This window comes from Haemorhous mexicanus, chromosome 30 (assembly GCF_027477595.1).
Source record: "Haemorhous mexicanus isolate bHaeMex1 chromosome 30, bHaeMex1.pri, whole genome shotgun sequence".
NCBI classification, from domain to species: domain Eukaryota; kingdom Metazoa; phylum Chordata; class Aves; order Passeriformes; family Fringillidae; genus Haemorhous; species Haemorhous mexicanus.
The window spans coordinates 1259522-1278946 of record NC_082370.1 but is presented as its reverse complement, the minus strand read 5'-3'; the positions used below and the strand labels follow the sequence as shown (position 1 = coordinate 1278946).

Here is a 19425-nt window from a genome sequence, read left to right as displayed (position 1 = left end):
ATGTGTCAATATTTTGAAATATATTAAATTTATAGCGATCAAAGTGTCAATGTTTTGAAATAAACTTATGCGTGTGTCAATATTTTGAAATAAATTCAATTTATGGCTATCACTATGTAAATATTTTGAATTATATTATTATATATATTCAGTGGTTGTAGCAGCTGTAATAAATATCTCAATATTTAAGATCTAAAGAATAAATACATACATTTTATTTTATAAAAAACAACAAGGGAGGGAATTCCATGGGAAAAAGAGGAATTCTCCTGCGTTTTGCCACTGAGCGGCAGCAGCGCCTGTTCCCGCTCCAGGAGAAATGGAAAAGTCTCTCCTGGCCTGGATGAGGTGGAAATAATGGGAATAAAATCGGGGATTTGCAGGGAAAGTGGAATCCATCCCGGGAGGGGCTGGAGAGGAGGGAAGGGAAAGAGGGAGGGGAAAAAGGAATAAGGAAAGGAAATAAGGAAAGGAGAAAGGAAAAGGGAAGGAATAAGGAAAAGGAAAGGAGAAAGGAAAGTTGAAAAGAGAAAGGAAAAGGGAATGGAATAAGGAAAGGAAAAGGGAACAGGAAAGGAAAATGAGAAGGAAAAAGGGGAACGGAATAAGGAAAGGAAAAAGGGGAGGGGAAAGGAAAGGTGAGAAGAGAAAGGGGAATGGAGTAAAGAAAGGAAAAAGAAAAGGAATAAGGGAAGGGGACAGGAAAAAGGGAAGGGGAGAGGAGAAAGGGGAGGAACAGGAAAGGGGAAAAGGAATAAGGAAAGGGGAAAGGAAAGTTGAAATAAGGAGGGAAAGGGAAAGGAATAAGGAAAAGAAAAGGGAAGGGGAAAGGAAAAAGAGAAGGAAAAGGGAAAGAAATAAGGAAAGGAAAAAGGAAAGTTGAAAAGAGAAGGGAAAGGGGAAAGGAATAAGGAAAGGGAAAAGGAAAAAGAGAAGGAAAAAGGAAAGGGGAGTGGAATAAGGACAGGAGAAATAAAAGGAGAAGGAAAAAGGGGAAAGGCAGGGAAAGGGAAGGGATGGAGAGGAGCAGGGCGAGGCTGCTCAGCCCCCAGCGGAGCAGTTCGGGGTTTGCCGAGCGCAGGGCGGGACAGCCCGGGCCGGGAACGCCGGGCGGAGGGAGCGGCGTGCGGGGCTGGTCCCAGGAGAATCACCCTGGGACACCCCAGGTCACCGCTGTGCCCCTCCCGGGGCCCTGCCCTGTCCCTGCGGGGCTGTGCGGGAGCAGGGCATGCGCCTGGAGGGGTGTCCTGCGAAAATCAGGTCAGAAACTCTTGGGAAAGAGTCGATGGATCGTTAAGGACGAGCTGTGAGTTTGGTAATTCTGTTGTAAAAGGGGTTAGAAGGGTCGCTGTAAGAAATCCGGTGCTCAATGAGCCTTAACTCACCTCAGCCTGGTCACCAATTGTGGCAGGGTTGGAGGTCCCAGGACGAGGTGAGAGATGAGAATTGACCCCAGGTTCTCAGAAGGCTGATATATATATTATATTATATTATATTATATTATATTATATTATATTATATTATATTATATTATATTATATTATATTATATTATATTATATTATATTATATTATATTATATTATATTATATTATATTATATTATATTATATTATATTATATTATATTATATACTAAAACTGTACCAAAGAAAGAGAGACATCAGAAGGCTGGACGAGAATGAATAACAAAAACTCGTGACTGACCAGAATCCTGACACAGCTGGACTGGGATTGGCCATTAATTAAAAACAATTCATGTGGAACCAATCAAAGAGGCACCTGTTGGTAACAATCTCCAGACACATTCCAAGCAATCAGATAATCATTGTTCACATTTCTGAGGCTTCTCAGCTTCCTAGGAGGAAATCCTGGCAAAGGGATTTTTTATAAAGTATCTCAGTGACACCTCAGTGAAGTGCAGCACCCCCAGGTGAAACGGGACAGCCTGGACAGAGCTGTCAGGGCCAATTTGCTCCTTAAACCTTCATGCAGAGGAAGGATCCAAACAGAAACCAATCCCAAGGGACAAAAACAGGATTAAAAGGGGCTCCTGAGCCCCTGAATGGTGCTGCTCCACCTGGGCCATCTCTGCTGAAAAGAAAACCCAGCGCTGGCGCTGCTCCATCCTCGGCAGGAACGCTCCTGCTGGGCCCAGGCCCTGCTTTAGGCCTTTTCTTTTTTTACAATAAATGCTGGAATCACTTCAGTACCAGGAGCCTGCTCTCGATTTTACCAGCTTGGGGACCTGTCCAGGAGGAACGGGGACCTCCTCCAGGTGAAACAATCCAGCCTGGACAGAGCTGTCAGGGCCAATCAAACACCTTAAACCTTCATGCAGAGGAAGGATCCAAACAGAAACCAACCCAAAGGGACAAAACCAGGATAAAAAGGGCTCCTGACCCCCTGAATGGTGCTGCTCCACCTGGGCCATCTCTGCTGAAAAGAAAACCCAGCGCTGGCGCTGTAGTGTCCTTGAGGGGAACGCTGCTGCTCCTTGCTTTAGGCCTTTCTTTTCTTATAATAAATGCTGAAATCACTTCAGTACCAGGAGCCTGCTCTAGTTTTTGTCCTCTCCCAGCGGGACTTTCCTCCTGGAATTTCTGCATTTATTCCTTGAAATGTTCCCGTTTCAAAGCTCCCGAAGCTGTGCTGGCTTTGGGGTGAATCAAGGGGTTTTTTCCTCTGCTTGTGCTGTGGCAGAAGGCTCAGAATGCATCGGAGTCCTCACTGAGCATTTTCTCTTCATTCTTTTTCATTCCATTTTAAACAGGTTTATTTGCCCTGAAGTGCTGAAACCCATCAGCACTTCATGACAAATAAACCAATTTGTTAATTAACCAGTCTGACCGAGGCCATGTGAGGGGTCAGGGCAGAGCAGAATCTTGGAATGGTTTGGGTTGGAAGGACTTAAATCCCATCCAGTCCCAACCCTGACACCTCCCACTGTCCCAGGCTGCTCCAAACCCGGTCCAGCACTTCCAGAGAGCCCCAGCTCCTCTGGGAATTCCACCCCAGCCCCTCAATTCTCCCAGCCAGGAATTCCCAATTCCCAATATCCCATCCATCCCTGCCCTCTGGCAGTGGGAGCCATTCCCTGGGTCCTGGCACTCAAGCTCTCCTGCCCACCAAATTCCCAGTGTCCAGGGCTGCTCCTGCAGCACCTGCAGAGGGATGGGAAAACAAAATCCTGGGATAAATCCCATCCCTCCATCCTTTGTCCCAAGTCCCTCTCCAGCTCTCTGGAGCCCTTTTAGGCTCTGGGGAACTACACTGAAATCTCCCCAGACCCTTCCCAAACCTTCCCTTCCCAAACCTTCCCAAACCTTCCCAAACCTTCCTTTCCCAAACCTTCCCTTCCCAAACCTTCCTTTCCCAAACCTTCCCTTCCCAAACCTTCCCAAACCTTCCCTTCCCAAACCTTCCCTTCCCAAACCTTCCCTTCCCTTCCTTTCCCAAACCTTCCCTTCCTTTCCCAAACCTTCCCTTCCCAAACCTTCCCAAACCTTCCCAAACCTTCCCAAACCTTCCCTTCCTTTCCCAAACCTTCCCTTCCCAAACCTTCCCTTCCCAAACCTTCCCTTCCTTTCCCAAACCTTCCCTTCCCAAACCTTCCCTTCATCCCAAGCCAGGCTTTTCCCCTCCTTTCTGGCTCGAATTTTGCTGATTTCTGGAAATAAAGGCAGGACAAACCCGGCAGCTCCAGCCTCTGCCCGGTGCCACCAATCCCTCCCCAGTCACCTCCAGCTGCGCCCTCCCATTGTTCCCCCAGGGCTCCAAACCAGAAAGGCGAGTTGGGAAAAAAACCCCAACAAACCAAAAACCAAAACAACAACTTGGGTGCAGAAATAATCCCAAAGCAGCTTTAATTACACACGGCGGGCTCTGCCCCTCCCTGCCCCCGCTCGGGGAGGGGAATTGGGTCAGGTTCTGTGAGCGCTGAAATTGGGAAATTCCGGGAGTCACCCCTGGAACTCGGGGGGTTGGAGCTCCCTGCCGGGCTCTGCTGGAGCTCCAGCGCTGCCTTTTCCCACCTTGGGAAGGTTTGGGGCTGGAATAATCCCCTGGAGAACCAGCAGGGCTCGGTTCTTTCTCATTTCTTTCATGGTGACGCTGTGGTGACGTTACACAAAATCCCGGCGGTGAAACCGATCCCTGGGTGACTCAGGCAAAAAGGAGAAAGTTCGGGAATGTGGTTAAAGCTGGGAACGAGCCTGCTGTGCCTGCATTCCAAACATCCAATTGTTTCACTCTGATGGGCTCCAGCACTTTTGGAGGCAAAGAGCTCCATAAATCCCTGCCCTGAGCTGTGGCAGAGCAGGAATTCCTGTTTTCCATGATTTTCCAGCCCTGATCCCAGCAACAGCACCCCAAGTGCATGAATCCCTGCCCTGAGCTGTGGCAGGGCAGGAATTCCTGTTTTCCATGATTTTCCAGCCCTGATCCCAGCACCCCAAGTGCATGAATCCCTGCCCTGAGCTTGTAGCAAAACAGAATTTTCTGTTTTCCATGATTTTCCAGCCTTGATCCCAGCACCAGCACCCCGAGTGCATGAATGCCTGTCCTGAGCTTGTGTCAGGGCAGGAATTTCTGTTTTCCATGATTTTCCAGCCCTGATGCCAGCACCAGCACCCCGAGTGCATTAATGCCTGTCCTGAGCTGTGGCAGAGCAGGAATTTCTGTTTTCCATGATTTTCCAGCCCTGATCCCAGCAGCACCACCTCATGGAGGCTTCAAACCAGGAGCTGCTACTCCCAAAGTGGGTCAGGCCACCCCGAAGACAAAACAGAATTGTTTGTTTATATTCCTGGAGTTTGCAAATGTAAAGATAAAAAAATAACTGGGACACGTCAGGTTTCCAAGATGATGGATCTCCCTTGGCTCTCCATTCCCAGGAGAATCCAGGCTGGACCCTTCTCCAGGGATCTCCTGAGGCTGGCTTGGAGCTCAGGATGGGCTGGGAAAGAGCTCCAGACTTGGGGTTAAATTTGTATTTTGGGGCTGGGAAAGAGCTCCAGACTGGGGGTTAAATTTGTATTTTGGGGCTGGGATAGAGGTGCAGACTTGGGGTTAAATTTGTATTTTGGGGCTGGGATGGAGGTGCAGACTCTGAGTTAAATTTGTATTTTGGGTGTTTTTAAGGAAGGATGGGATGTGCTGGGAAGGGGCTGGTCTGTGTCCTTGGGATGGGGAATTGATTCCCACATGGAATCTGTCTTTCCTATGAGGATCTGGCACCCAAACTTGCCAAAAAAAAGCAGTGAGGACATAAAATTCCAGCTGGCTGTGCTGCAAATAAGATTAAAATCAAACCAACCGTTTATATTTGCTCTGACCCCTCCTCTAAAGCCTTTATAAAATGCCATAAACCAGGGCCTTTTCCTTTCCACATTAAAAATCATGGAATGGTGTGGGTTGGGAGGGACCTTAGAATCATCCATGGGCAGGGTTCCACTACCCCAGGCTGGCCTTGGCCACTTCCAGGGATGGAGCAGCCACGACTCCTCTGGGAATTCCATGCCAGGGAAGAAAACCACTGATATCTGCTGCTGAGCACACCAATTTTTAATGTTTAATTTTTTTTTAAAACAAAATAACTTTGAATTTGCTGCTCTGCGGCTTTGGCAGCTGCCAGGGCAGCCCCATGCTGCTGGTGGGGAGGATAAACCCCCTGAGCCAGGTGGTGCTCAGCTGTTAGAGGAGCTGGAGATTTGCAGAGTGACAAAAATGGCAACAGAAACCCCTGGATCCAGGAGATAAACCCCAGTGTGGGTGCCCACCTCGCAGCTGGGCACTGCTGCCTTATCAGCCGGGCTGCAGGGTCTGGCTCTGGCAGCTGCTGCGTGCTGAGGGCTTGGATAAGGAGCTCCAGGTGCTCCTTATCGGCCGGGAGGTGCTGCAGGGGCTGTGCGTGCTGCCCCAGCCCGCCAGGAGCCTTCCTCCCCCTGCCTGGGCTCCTCCTCCGAGCCTCCCCCTGCCTGGCTTCTCCTTTCTCCTGCAATTCCTGGCCCTGGGCTCTGTTCCTGCTGCCCCAGCCTCGGGGCTGTGGATGGTTCCTGGATTGTTTTGGGAGTGAGGGTGAACTTTGGGGATTCTGCTGGGACTCGCTGGGGTGTGGATCATGGAGTTGTGGATTCATGGAATGGTTTGGGTTGGAAGGAGCTTAGAGCCCAGCCAGTGCCACCCCTGCCCTGGCAGGGACACCTCCCACTGTCCCAGGGTTGCTTTGGGGACAGTTTGGGGCCGATTTGGGGTCCCTGGCCTTGGGCACTTCCAGGGATGCAGGGGCAGACCCAGCTCCCTGGGAATTCCATCCCAGCCCCTCCCCACCCTCCCAGGCAGGAATTCCTTCCCAAAATCCCATCCAAACCAGCACATGGAATCCTGGAATGGCTTGGGTTGGAGGAGAGCCCAAAGCTCATCTGGTCCCACCACAGTCCCACACCTCCCACTGTCCCAGGGGCTCCAGCCTGGCCTTGGGCATTTCCAGGGATGCAGGGGCAGCCCCAGCTCCCTGGGAATTCCATCCCAGCCCCTCCCACCCTCCCAGGCAGGAATTCTTTCCCAATATCCCCCCTAACCCTGCTCTCTGGCAGTGGAAGCCATTCCCTGGCTCCTGTCCCTCCAGGCTCCCCTGCCCAGCCAATTCCCAGCATCCAGGGCTGCTCCTGCAGCACCTGCAGAGGGATGGGAAAACAAAATCCTGGAATGGTTTGGGTGGGAAGAGACCTCAACTCCCATCCAGTGCCACCCCCGGGACACCTCCCACTCTCCCAGGGCACTCCAAGCCCACCCAAGTGGCCCTGGACCCTGCCAGGCTGAGGCTTTGCAGCCCAGAGGTGGTTGGAGCTCTGCCCTTCCCTGTTTCCCTGCTCCCATGGAATCTGGGGCTCGTGGAGCACCCAGGGACCCCCAGGGCTGGGGAGCTCCAGGATGGGATGCAGGGAGGAGCCAGGGAATCCTTGCACAAGCCTGGTGCCAGAGGAAGCTTTTCCAGAGGAGCTGAGCTCCTTTTGTCCAGGGATGGCAGAAATCCATCCCAGAGCCACAGGCTGCTCCGTTCCCTGCTGCTGGCCAGGACCTCTGCATGTGATGGGAATCTTCCATCAAACTTTAAACATTTCCTAGAAATTTATTTCCCTCACCTGTCTGCCCCATTTCCCTGGCTGAAATCATGGCTAATCCCATCCCCAGGAACAGGGGGAACCCCTCAGGCTGAGCCTCTGCTGTGGCACCCGAGCTTTGGAGCAGGAGGATTCTTCATGGCACTGCTCCAGGGTTAAAATGTAACCTGGAAGCAGAACTGCAGCCTGATCCAGGTCATTATCAGGGTGAGAGTGCAGGAGAAAGGGCTCATTAAGGTTTCTCTAATTCCCCCTCCCTGCCCTGCCAGAGGCACGGGAAGGAGATTAAAGTTCTTGCTCGGGGAGAGGAAAACCTCGCTGACCCCTGTGGAGCAATGCTGGGAGATGTGTCCCTGCCGGTTTGATTTCCTTGGGAAGTTCCTGTGCCTGCTTCGCTCTGGGGCTCTCTGCTGGAATTACAGGTGTGCATGTGGAGCTTTAAATGGCATTTCACGTGGAAAACACGGCGCCAGCAGCACAGGTTTGGTCTCTCTCCCAGGAAATAAAGGTGTGATGATCCCGTGGCTTCTCCCCCAGGGCAAGAAGGGGAGACTGGGGCAATTCCTGGGTTCAATTTTTGTTCTTGAAGGGTTTGACACCCTCAGCTTTGCACAGGTCTCAGGGATGGGGGGATGGCTGGGACACCCCGGGACGGTGGCTGGCTGTCACCTCCAGCTCTCCCACATCCTGGAGAGGTGGCCAGGACCTCCAGGATGGCTGGGACACCCCGGGACAGCGGCTGGCTGTCACCTCCAGCTCTCCCACATCCTGGAGAGGTGTTTTGCCAAGTGCAGGAAATGCTGCCAGCTCCCCAAAATCAATCAGGAGTGAGTGCCATGCGTGACAATGTAATTTATTGTTATTTTCTGCAGCAGCTCCCTGTTCCCATGGGGAACAGAGAATCCCCAGCACAAACAAGGCAAGGAGGAAGGAGAACAGCTCGTGCTGCCCCCAGCACATCTCAGGTACCCAGGATGTGACCACACCTGGATTTTCTCACCTCGTGTGTGCTCATTTCCAAACCCAACACTTCATTTCCCTGCTTTTTCCAGGCTCTGAGGATGGTTTCCTCCTTCCCAAGGCCCTCAGAGCAATAAATTGCCCTGCAGTACCACGGGAATGGTTAACCTTGATCCGAGTTCATGCAACACCTCCTTCCCTGCAAGGTCGAACTCCAAATAATCCCTTGGAGAGGAACGGAATAAAAGTCAGGGCTGCTCCCTGGGCCACAAAGACTTTGCCTCCTCCTCCTGGAGAGCACTGAATTCACCTGGCTTGGGCTGGGTTGGTGGTGGAACAAGGAAATCGTGGAGAATTGGAAGGAAGGGTAGTGTTTTTGGGGAGCAGGGACAGGAGGGGAGCTGGTTGCTCCCCCACACAAGGAGTGGGATCTGCAGGAGGGATGCAGGGGATGCTGTGGATCCCTTCCTCTCACAGGACAGCGAGGGCAGCAAGGTTTCCTCAGCCCTCCCAGGAGGTTTTGTCCCCCCCAGTGAGGCACAGCCCGGGCAGGGAGTGGCTGTGGCACCACAGGAGGGGACAGAGGGCACAGAGACACCCCCAGCGCTCCCCACAAAACCCCAAATAAACCCTGCTCTGGGCAGCACCCCTGATCAGCAGGGCTGGAGCTGGGCACAGCCCCTCTGGGCCTGGGGACACTTTGGGGCTGCCTGGGGACACTTTGGGGACACTTTGGGGCTGCTTGGGGACACTTTGGGACAATTTGGGGCTGTTTAGGGCACAGTTTGGAGCTGCTTGGGGACAATTTAGGGCTGTTTTGGGGACACTTTGGGGCTGCTTAGGGACACTGGGACAATTTGGGGCTGTTTAGGGCACAGTTTGGGGCTGCTTTGGGGACACTTTGGGGCTGCTTGGGGACAATTTGGGGCTGCTTGGGGACAGTTTGGGGCTGTTTTGGGACAATTTGGGGCTATTTTGGCTCAGTTTGGGGCTGTTTTGGGGACAGTTTGGGGACAATCTGGAACTGATTTGGGGACAATTTAGGGCTGCTTTGAGGACAGTTAGGGGATGCTTTGGGCACACTTTGGGGCTGCTTTGGGCACAGTTTGGGGCTGGTTTGGGGACACTTTGGGGCTGTTTAGAGCACAGTTTGGAGCTGTTTAGAGCACAATTTGGGGCTGTTTAGAGCACAATTTGGGGCTGCTTTGGGCAATTTGGGGCTGCTTTGGGCACAATTTGAGGCTGCTTTGGGGACACTTTGGGGCTGCTTTGGGGTCCCTGCAGGGAACACAGCCCCTTTGCCCACATCTCCAGGTGTGACTGCGCCTTGCCCGGCTCCACCGGGGGTCACTGCAGGGGAGCCCTGGCCCGGGGGTGCCCGTCCCGGCCCAAGGGCTCCGTGCGAGCTGTGAGGGGCGCTCCCGCTGTCCCGGGGGCCGCGGGACGTGCACAGGTGACACCCCGAGAGTCCCAACCGTGCCACCATCCAGGCACCGTCCGGCAGCGACTAAAATCCCCTGCGGCAACAGGAGGGCTACATCTCGCTTTTCTCTCCCCCGGCTCTCCCCGTGGCACACGCCGCGGGGTTAGCGCACCTTTCCCCCCTCAGGCAGACACAAACCGCCGCCTTTGGCTCGCTGGGACACGGCGCCGGCCGCTCCAGGTGACAGTTACAGCTCCACGGCCGCGTCCCCCTCACGGCGCTGCCACCGCGCACCCGCCCTCAGGGCTACGCCCCGCCCATCCACCGTTAACTACAGCCAATCACATCCCTCCGCCTCTCGCATCTCACCTTCCATTGGTCAATTTTCTTGCCAATCATTTTCCCGCCCAGTGATGTCACGAGTGCGCGCCGCGCTGATTGGTGGGGCCGGGATGGGCGTGGCGAGCGCGGCTTTAAAGGAGGTTGGGCGGCGCGCGGTCCCAGTGCCCCCCCCCCGGTACCGGTGTCCAGCCCGGCCCGTGTCCCGGTGCCGGCGGATGGAGCTGGGCTGTGCCATGGCGGGCAGCGCCGCCGCCCCGCCGGGCCCCGGGCCCCCCGCCGCCGCCGGGGCCGGGCTGATGGACAGCGAGGACTACGAGAGCCTGCCCAGCGGCGTCGCGCTCGGCACGCACATGGTGGCCGGGGCCGTGGCGGGGATCATGGAGCACACCATCATGTACCCCGTGGACTCGGTCAAGGTGCGCGGGGAACGCGGCGAGCGCCGGGGGAGCCGGGCACGGGGGGCCGGGCGGTCCGGGATGGGCCGGGGGTACTCGGGAGGGGCGGCCGGGGGATGCTGCGGGGAGCGGGACAGCAGCGAGGGGAGCCGGGGGGACGGGGAGAGGGAAAGTGCGAGCGTTATTGGGGTGCGGGGAGAGGGAGAGGTGTGTGAGCGTTATTGGGGTGCGGGGAGAGGTGTGAGAGGTGTGTGAGCGTTATTGGGGTGCGGGGAGAGGGAGAGGTGTGTGAGCGTTATTGGGGTGCGGGGAGAGGTGTGAGAGGTGTGTGAGCGTTATTGGGGTGCGGGGAGAGGGAGAGGTGTGTGAGCGTTATTGGGGTGCGGGGAGAGGGAGAGGTGTGTGAGCGTTATTGGGGTGCGGGGAGAGGTGTGAGAGGTGTGTGAGCGTTATTGGGGTGCGGGGAGAGGGAGAGGTGTGTGAGCGTTATTGGGGTGCGGGGAGAGGGAGAGGTGTGCGAGCGTTATTGGGGTGCGGGGAGAGGGGAGTGTAACAGATGTGCAAGCGTTACTGGGGTGCAGGAACTTGAGGGGTGCGGGGAGAGGGGAGTGTAGGAGGTGTGTGAGCGTTATTGGAGTGCAGGAATTTGTGGGGTGCAGGGAGAGGTGAGTGTATGAAATGTGCGAGGGGTTTTGGGGGTGCAAGTGAGGAGTGTGCAAGCCATTATTGGGGTGCAAGAAGTCCTGGGGTGCAAGGGAGGGGGAATGTGAGAGGTGTGCAAAGGGCTTTGGGGGTGCCAGAGTGCTGGGGGTGCAAGGTTTCTTTGGGGTGCGAGAGAGGAGTGTGCAAGTGTTATTGGGGTGCAAGGGGGGGAGTGTGAGGTGTGTGCAAGCCATTATTGGGGTGCAGGAACTTGTGGGGTGCAGGGAGAGGGGAGTGTGAAGGTGTGCGAGGGGAGAGAACAGAGGGGTGTGCAGGAGGTTTTGGGGTGCAAGGAGAGGGGAGGTGTAAAGGGTGTGCAAGGAGCTGCTGGGCTGCAGAGGGGAAGCGTGTCAGGAGTCGCTGGGGTGAAGGGAGTGCTGGGGGTTCAGGGGGTTCTTGGGGGTCTGAGGGACGTGTAGGAGGTTTTGGGGCACAAGGGAGGAAAATCTGCAAGAAATTGGGGTGCAAGGGGGGAGAGCGTGGGGGGGATGTTGGGGTGCAGGAAAAGGTGGGGATGTGTGAGGAGCCTTGGGATGCCGGCGGGCAAGGTGTCCGTGGAATGTTGGGGTGCACATGAAGGGCAGTGTCCATGGAATGTTGGGGTGCAGGTGTGGGGGGAAGTGTCCATGGAATGTTGGGGTGCACGTGAAGGGCAGTGTCCATGGAATGTTGGGGTGCAGATGGGCAAAGTGTCCATGGAATGTTGGGGTGCAGGTGTGGGGGGGAAGTGTCCATGGAATGCCGGGTGCCCGAGGTTCCCAGGACAGGGAAGGCGCCGGGCAGTCCCCGAGGTGTCCCCCCCAAACCCCGCTGGCTCTGGGGCTGTCCTGCAGCCCCGGGGAGCTCTGCAAAGGTGACAGCCCCGGTGCTGCTCCCTGGACTTGGAGATGCCATCCCGGTGGCACCAGTGCCCTGCTGGCATCCCTGGAGCTGGGATCAGGAGCTCCCTGGGCAGCTTTTCCCTCCGGGAGCGTTGGGATCCCAGCTCGGGATGGAAGGGCTGCTGGGCTGGGTGAGTGGCTTTGCTGGGCTCAGGGTGTTGGAGAAGAGCTGCCCGGTGGATTTTGGAGCTGCTGATGCTCGAGCACGCTCAGGGAAGGCTTCCCAGCGTCTCCAGAGTGTGGGAATCATCCTGAAGGATAATTCCTGGCTCTGCCCTGCCGGATTGCTGCCGTGGGGCCTTCAAAAGAAGAGGGAAAGCCGTGGAAAGCCGCGCTGCCTCTGTGAGTGGCGTGGATGAATCACGAGATGTTGCAATCCCTTCTCCTTTCGTCCAGGGCTCCCCGAACGAGTAGAAAGGGCAGAGGAGAGGAAATGCCTTGGCTTGTGCAGCTCCTGCCATGTTACAAGCCCTCAATGGAAACATTGCCGCTTTTCTTGCCCTGTTTGCCCCGGGCTCTGTCCCTGCCGCGCCTGGCTCACGGACTGGGCATGTCCCGTGGCCGCGGGCTCGGTGCCCACCCCGAGCCTGGCACAGACACACGAGGGGCTCTGTGCCCGGTCACGGCCGGGGCAGCTCCTGGGTGTTGTCCCTCCGGAATTGTGCAGCGCTTTGCTGGGCGGGAGAGCGGAGGCAGGAGTGGAAGCGGTGCCCGATTCCCGGAGGGGGAGGCGCTCTGCGGGGAAAGCTCCGCGAGCCGGGCCGTGCCTCGGGCCGGGGATCCCCGATCCCCGATCCCCAGTGCCGGGAGACATCGCGGATCGATCGCTCCGGCTCTGCTGGAGCCCGGCCAGGCTCCCTGGGTGCGCTGGGGCACAGCGAGGTCCCGCTGGGATCCGCTCCTGCCCGGGCACTCAGCGCTGCTCCACCGGGGCAAAGGTGAGAGCTGAGCCCAAAAGGGAGTTGGGGGTTTGGGTTTGTTTTCTTGTGCTGCTGTAATCCAGTAACAGCTCGGCAATTCACTCTGTCGTGGCAGAGGGGCCACGTTCGATCTGCAGGAAAGGAGCAAAAAGCTTTTCCTCCGTGGGGCTCGCTGGGGCTCAGCTCCAGCCTTGGGCGGGTCGGGATTTTCTGCAGGTGCAGAAGGAGCTCCTGGGCAGCTCCTGCTCCGAGGTTCCTCCTGTCTGCCTCCCGGCGAGTCACTTCCTCCCAAAGAGAAACTGAAAATGTCGTAATTTGGGGAATTGTTTGCTGCAGACACTTGCACAACCCCCGAGCTTGGCGGGGTCACAGAATCCCAGCATGGTTTGGGTGGGGAGGGACCTCGGCATCCCCCGGGGCCACCCCAGGGCAGGGACACCTCCCAGTGTCCCAGGGTGCCCCAACCTGCTGCAGCTCCTCTGGGAATTCCATCCGTCCTTCCTCCCTCCCAGGGAAGGATTCCTTCCTATCCAGTTTCAATCTGCACTCTTTTCCTCTCTTTTATTTTTCAGTGTTGAATAATAAATAATAATTTATTTTTTTACCCCTTGAGCTGCAGCCTCACCTGCACTTTTCCCTCTGCTTGTTTGGACACCTGGACTGGGTTTTTGCTGGTCCTGAGGGTGCTTCTCACTCTTCTCAGGCTTGTTTTTGTTCGTGGCTGCTGCAAAAACCGGCTGTGCTGGGAGCCCTGGTCCATCCCCAGGTGACCTGGAGGGATCAGGCAGCAGAAAGGGAATTTCTGCAGGGCTCCCCTGGAGCCTCCTCCTCCTGCCCTGATCCATTCCGTGACTTTCTGCTGGAGCTGGTTTCCCAAAGGCTGTGAAAACAAAGGATGGGCTCCCCTGGGGGTGTGAGGAGCAGTTTTGGTCCCCTTGGGGGGTGTGAGGAGCAGTTTTGGTCCCTTGAGGATGTGAGGAGCAGTTTTGGTCCCCTTGAGGATGTGAGGAGCAGTTTTGGTCCCTTGAGGATGTGAGGAGCAGTTTTGGACCCCTTGGGGGTGTGAGGAGCAGTTTTGGTCCCCTTGGGGGTGTGAGGAGCAGTTTTGGTCCCGGGGGGATGTGAGGAGCTTAAGCCTGGCTTGTGCCTTGTCCTATTCCAGCTGGATTCCCCTAAAACTGGGGTTCAGAGCTTAAGCCTGGCTCGTGCCTTGTCCTGTTCCAGCTGAACTCCCCCAAAATTTGGGTTCAGAGCTTAAGCCTGGCTCGTGCCTTGCCCAGCTGGCAGGACCTGCTGGATCCCTGCGGAAACGCTGCCGATTTCCTGCTGAAAGCGTTTTGTGCTCCCTTTGTGCACCCGGGAGAAGCAGGTTGTGCTCAGAGAAAATCCACAAAGAAACCCCAAACAAAGGCAGACGAGGTCTGAGGGGTCTGTGGGGTGTCAAACCAAGGACCCTCAGCCAGGCTGTGCAAAACAGAGACCCGGGAAAAACAACTCTGCCTAAAAACCAACCAGAAGACAGCCCTGGAGGGGTGCTGGGTCTCTCCCCAGAGTGATCCAGCAGGACAGAGCTCTCCAGGGAGCTGCCTCAGCCTGAGCCTGGCACTCGTGGTGGGTTTGTTCCTGCCCAGGCTGCAGCCAGGACAAGCAGGGCACCCTGCACCTCTGCCTTATGCAATGGGATTAGTTGGGGTAGGTGTGGGAGAATTTCTTGGCTGCTTATCAGGGGTGAGGCTCCAGGAGCTGCTGGGCGCCTTCAGATAGGTGAGAGGAGCTGGGGGCACTGCCCAGCTCGGGGAAATCATCTCCTCAAGCCCTGATAAACTCCAGCTCCCTCCCTCAGAGCTGCTTCCAGCTTCAGGCCTCTGGCAGCAGCACCCAGGAGATCCTGCATTGCTCATTGCTGGGGCTGTTTGTTCTCCTAAATTCTGATTTGGGTTATTGCTGGCGCTGTTTGTTCTCCTAAATTCTGATTTTGGTTATTGCTGGGGCTGTTTGTTCTCCTAAATCCTGATTTGGGTTATTGCTGGGGCTGTTTGTTCTCCTAAATCTGGATTTTGGTTATTGCTGGGGCAGTTTGTTCCCCAAAATCCTGATTTTGGTTATTCCTCTGGCTGTTTGTTCTCCTAAACTCTGATTTGGGTTATTGCTGGGGCAGTTTGTTCCCAAAACTCTGATTTTGGTTATTGCTGGGGCAGTTTGTTCCCAAAACTCTGATTTGGGTTATTGCTGGGGCTGTTTGTTCCCCAAAATCCAGGTTTTGGTTATTCCTTGGTCCTCCTAAATCCTGATTTTGGTTATTGCTGGGGCTGTTTGTTCTCCTAAATCCTGATTTTGGTTATTGCTGGGGCTGTTTGTTCTCCTAAATCCTGATTTGGGTTATTCCTGGTGTAGTTTGTTCCCAAAACCCTGATTTTGGTTATTTCTTGGGCAGTTTTTCCTCCTAAGTCCAGGTTTTGGTTATTCCTTGGTCCTCCTAAATCCTGCCTTTGGTTATTCCTTGGGCTGTTTGTCCTGTTTTTAGTTATTGTTTGGGCAGTTAATCCTGGTTTTATGGGCAGTTAGTCCTGGTTTTATCTGCTCCTTGAGCTGTTAGTCCTGTTCTACCAGGTTTTGGTTATTCCTTGGGCAGCTAGTCCTGGTTTTATCTGCTCCTTGAGCTGTTAGTCCTGTTCTACCAGGTTTTGGTTATTCCTTGGGCAGCTAGTCCTGGTTTTATCTGCTCCTTGGGCTGTTAGTCCTGTTCTACCCAGGTTTTGGTTATTCCTTGGGCTGTTAGTCCTGGTTTTGGTTATTGCTTGGGCAGTTAATCCTGGTTTTTGGGCAGTTAGTCCTGGTTTTGTCTGCTCCTTGGGCTGTTAGTCCTGTTCTACCCAGGATTGATGGGTGGCTGCTGCAAACTGCAGCCTGTGGGGGCTCCTCTGGGCTCTGGGCTGAGTTTTGAGCCCCTTCAGAGCAGCAGAAATGAAAAGAAATCCTCTTTGTCCATTCTCCTGCGAGAGCTGTCCCCACCTCACCCCTCTGCCATGAAAAGCTGACCTGTTCCTGACCCAGCTGGGGCAGCAGGGCGTCTGGAAATTGATTTTTTGGGGTGTATGTGGCCCTGGCAGCTCCAGCAGGTTCTGTTCCCTCCTGGGAGCTGCTGGGGTGAAAGTGGAAAAATCTGGATGATCAAAAATGGCTCACTTGGCTTTACTTCCCAAAACCACCCTGGTCCTGCCCATCAGTGTCACCTGCTGCTGCCATAAACTGGGACAAACTGGGAATTTCCCCAGGGCATCCTGGGATCCTGACCAGCCCCCACAGCATGGGAAGGTGCAGAGACCACCAGGGCTTGCATGGAAATAAAACCTGCTTCTGAATTCTGAGTGAATCCAGAGCCCTGCTGCCCTCCCTGGGGGGTTCTCCTGAGTTTTGGGTTTGTTTGGAGCTCCCAGGGAATGTGGAGCAGGGGGCTTTGCACCAGGCTGCCAAATTCCCTGGTGGAGGGGGAGTCTGAAATTCCAGCCAGATTTTTAGGGGTTTTTAAAGTGGATTTACTCCAAATTCCATCATTTGGTTGGCCTGGACTTGAGTAAGCCCAGCTTGGTGGTGTTGTTTGGGTGAAAGTCCTGAGCCCAGCTCGGGTCTCTGCTTGGGCTCCCAGAGGGGCTCTGGGAGGGTTTGGGCTTTGGGGGCTCCAAGGTTCCAGCCTTGAAGGTTTTTATGCAAGGCTGAGCTGCTGGGTGGCCTCCTGGCTAATTAGTGAAGGCCTTGATGAGCTGGAGGGGTTCCTGCTGAGGAGGGAACCCTGCAGCTCTGGAGCTTCTCCTTGGAAAAGCAGAATTCCAGAGTTTGCTGAGCCCCCCCTTGCCCAGGGCTGAGGTGTTCCCAGTGCTGCTGTTTTGGGGCTGCTCCAAGGGCTGGAATTGCAGAATCATGGAATTGCTGAGGCTGGAAAAGCTTTCCAAGGCCATCCTGTGGCCCATCCCCACCTTGTCCCCAGCCCAGGGCACGGAGCTGGGGCAGGTCCTGGAAGGGCGAGCTGGGAACAGGCAGGAATTCCCTGGAAAGGAGGAAATGCAGAGCCAACAAATCCAAGCTGGGTTTACTCAAGTCCAGGCCAACCAAATGATGGAATCTGTGGTAAATAGACTTTAAAAACCCCTACAAATCTGGCTGGAATTTCAGGCCTTCCTCCAGGGCTGGGGCTCCGTGGCCTGTCTCAGTTTTTAACCCTTTCCAAGGGAAGACAGGAAGGATCCGTGGCCATTTCACTGCTCAGGATTTCCTGGGATGGCTCTGGAGCTTTGAGGTTTTACCCAGCGCTGACCCACGTTGTCATTGTCACCTCCAGGCCTTGGGGCCCGGGAAGGAGCTCCAAGGAATTTTCCTGAGGGAAAGTTGTGCAATGAAGTGGTGGCGGTGAGCTTTGGAGCAGGTTGGGGGTGCCAGGGGCAGGTTGGGGTGCCAGGGGCAGTTTGGGGTGCCAGGGGCAGGTTGGGGGTGCCAAGGGCAGATTTGGGGTGCCAGGGGCAGGTTGGGGTGCCAGGGGCAGGTTTGGGTGCCAGGGGCAGGTTGGGTGCCGGGGGCAGTTGGGGTGCCTGGGGCAGGTTGGGGTGCCAGGGGCAGTTTGGGGTGCCAGGAGCAGTTTGGGGTGCCAGGAGCAGTTTGGGGTGCCAGGGGCGGGTTTGGGTGCCAGGGGCAGGTTGGGGTGCCAGGGGCAGGTTGGGGTGCCAGGGGCAGTTTGGGGTGCCAGGAGCAGTTTGGGGTGCCAGGAGCAGTTTGGGGTGCCAGGGGCGGGTTTGGGTGCCAGGGGCGGGTTGGGGTGCCAGGGGCAGGTTGGGGTGCCAGGGGCAGTTTGGGGTGCCAGGAGCGAGTTGGGGTGCCAGGGGCAGTTTGGGGTGCCAGGGGCAGGTTGGGGTGCCAGGGGCAGTTTGGGGTGCCAGGGGCAGGTTTGGGTGCCAGGGGCAGATTGGGGTGCCAGGGGCAGGTTTGGGTGCCAGGAGCAGGTTGGGGTGCCTGGGGCAGGTTTGGGTGCCAGGGGCAGTTTGGGGTGCCAGGGGCAGGTTTGGTGCCAGGGGCAGGTTTGGGTGCCAGGAGCGAGTTGGGGTGCCAGGGGCGGGTTGGGGTGCCAGGAGCAGTTTGGGGTGCCAGGGGCAGGTTGGGGTGCCAGGGGCAGGTTGGGGTGCCAGAGGCAGTTGGGGTGCCAGGGTCATTTTTGGGGTTCCAGGGGCACGTTTGGGTGCCAGGAGCTCAGCTGGTTTAAAAATCTGTGTGAGAAAAACTCCCTCAGGACAGAAATGCAGCTGGAATTCCCTGCCAGGCCCTCGGGGTGAAAACCTCTGGGAGCTGAGGGGAAAACTGGGACAGGGAACCCCCCAGAGCCCCTGGGGGACCCTGGCTCTGCATTTTCTCCTTTCCAGGGCATTCCCAGTTTGCCCAGTTTGCCCTTCTAGGAGCTGTCCCAAGCTGCTGGAGGGACAAGCTGGGCAGAGTCAGGGTGGTGAAAGGAGCCAGTTCCAGCCTCCCCTGGGTTTCTGCAGCCAGCCTTTGGGGCAGCCTCATCCCTTGGGATTGCCGTGGGTAAAGCAGAGCAGGGGTTGCTCTTCCCGCCAGGAGCAGCCTGGGTGTGGCAGAGGCAGTGTGGGCTCCGTCCAGCAGGACAAATGAAAAATGAGGATAAAAAAGGGACATCCTTGCAGTGACCCTCAGTGGTCTCGGGGTGCTGGTGGCTCTGAACCCTGGGGTTTGTGGCATGGGGTGGGTAACTGAGGGGGTACCAGCTGTGGGCTCCTCTGGGTCTGGACTGAAGGCACTTGAGGCTCTAGTTCATGTCTGGACTCAAACCTTTATTATTTGTTCTTTTATTATCAGTAAAGCTGCTGTGAGCTGGGCAGCTTTTCATTAGAAGGCACAAAATGGCCACAGTCTCTTGTTCCAAGGGCTTTTAAGACTAAATATCCAATTAAGAAAGGACACCTGGATTACTTTCCCAATAACTGATCCCACAGAGCTGCAGTGGGGACTTTCCTGCCCAATTGCAAAGTGCCACCCAAACCCATGGAGAAGAAGAGGCATGAATGTCACAGACATTTTTTTATTAAAAATCTTTTTGCTAAGATCTTTTCTCTTGAGAAGCTGAGAGGCCTCAGAAACGAAATGTAAACAATAATTATCTGCTGCTGTGGAATGCAGCAGGTGAATCTGTGATTGGTCTCATCTGGTTGTTTTTAATTAATGGCCAATCACAGTCCAGCTGGCTCACTCGCTGGTCAGTCACAAGATTTTATCATCCTTTCCTTTCCTTTCCTTTCCTTTCCTTTCCTTTCCTTTCCTTTCCTTTCCTTTCCTTTCCTTTCCTTTCCTTTCCTTTCCTTTCCTTTCCTTTCCTTTCCTTTCCTTTCCTTTCCTTTCCTTTCCTTTCCTTTCCTTTCCTTTCCTTTCCTTTCCTTTCCTTTCCTTTCCTTTCCCCTTTCCCCTTTCCCCTTTCCCCTTTCCCCTTTCCCCTTTCCCCTTTCCCCTTTCCCCTTTCCCCTTTCCCCTTTCCCCTTTCCCCTTTCCCCTTTCCCCTTTCCCCTTTCCCCTTTCCCCTTTCCCCTTTCCCCTTTCCCCTTTCCCCTTTCCCCTTTCCCCTTTCCCCTTTCCCCTTTCCCCTTTCCCCTTTCCCCTTTCCCATCTTTTCTTCTATTCTTTTAGTAT

The 19425-nt window shown here is 55.3% G+C and overlaps 1 protein-coding gene across 4 annotated transcripts in view; it reads left to right on the top strand.

The window, feature by feature from the left end:
• Positions 1-10029: 10029 nt before the first annotated feature.
• The window catches only part of SLC25A37 (solute carrier family 25 member 37), a 20636-nt gene continuing 11240 nt past the window's right edge, over positions 10030-19425 (top strand). For 3 of the 4 annotated variants that reach the window (XM_059870721.1, XM_059870723.1, XM_059870722.1), the window contains exon 1: positions 10030-10262. In XM_059870721.1, coding sequence (XP_059726704.1) covers positions 10062-10262 — 201 coding nt within the window. In that variant the 5' untranslated portion in view covers positions 10030-10061. Of the gene's footprint in view, positions 10263-11473; positions 12763-19425 lie in introns of those variants that run through there. The other variant, XM_059870724.1, reaches the window with a different exon arrangement.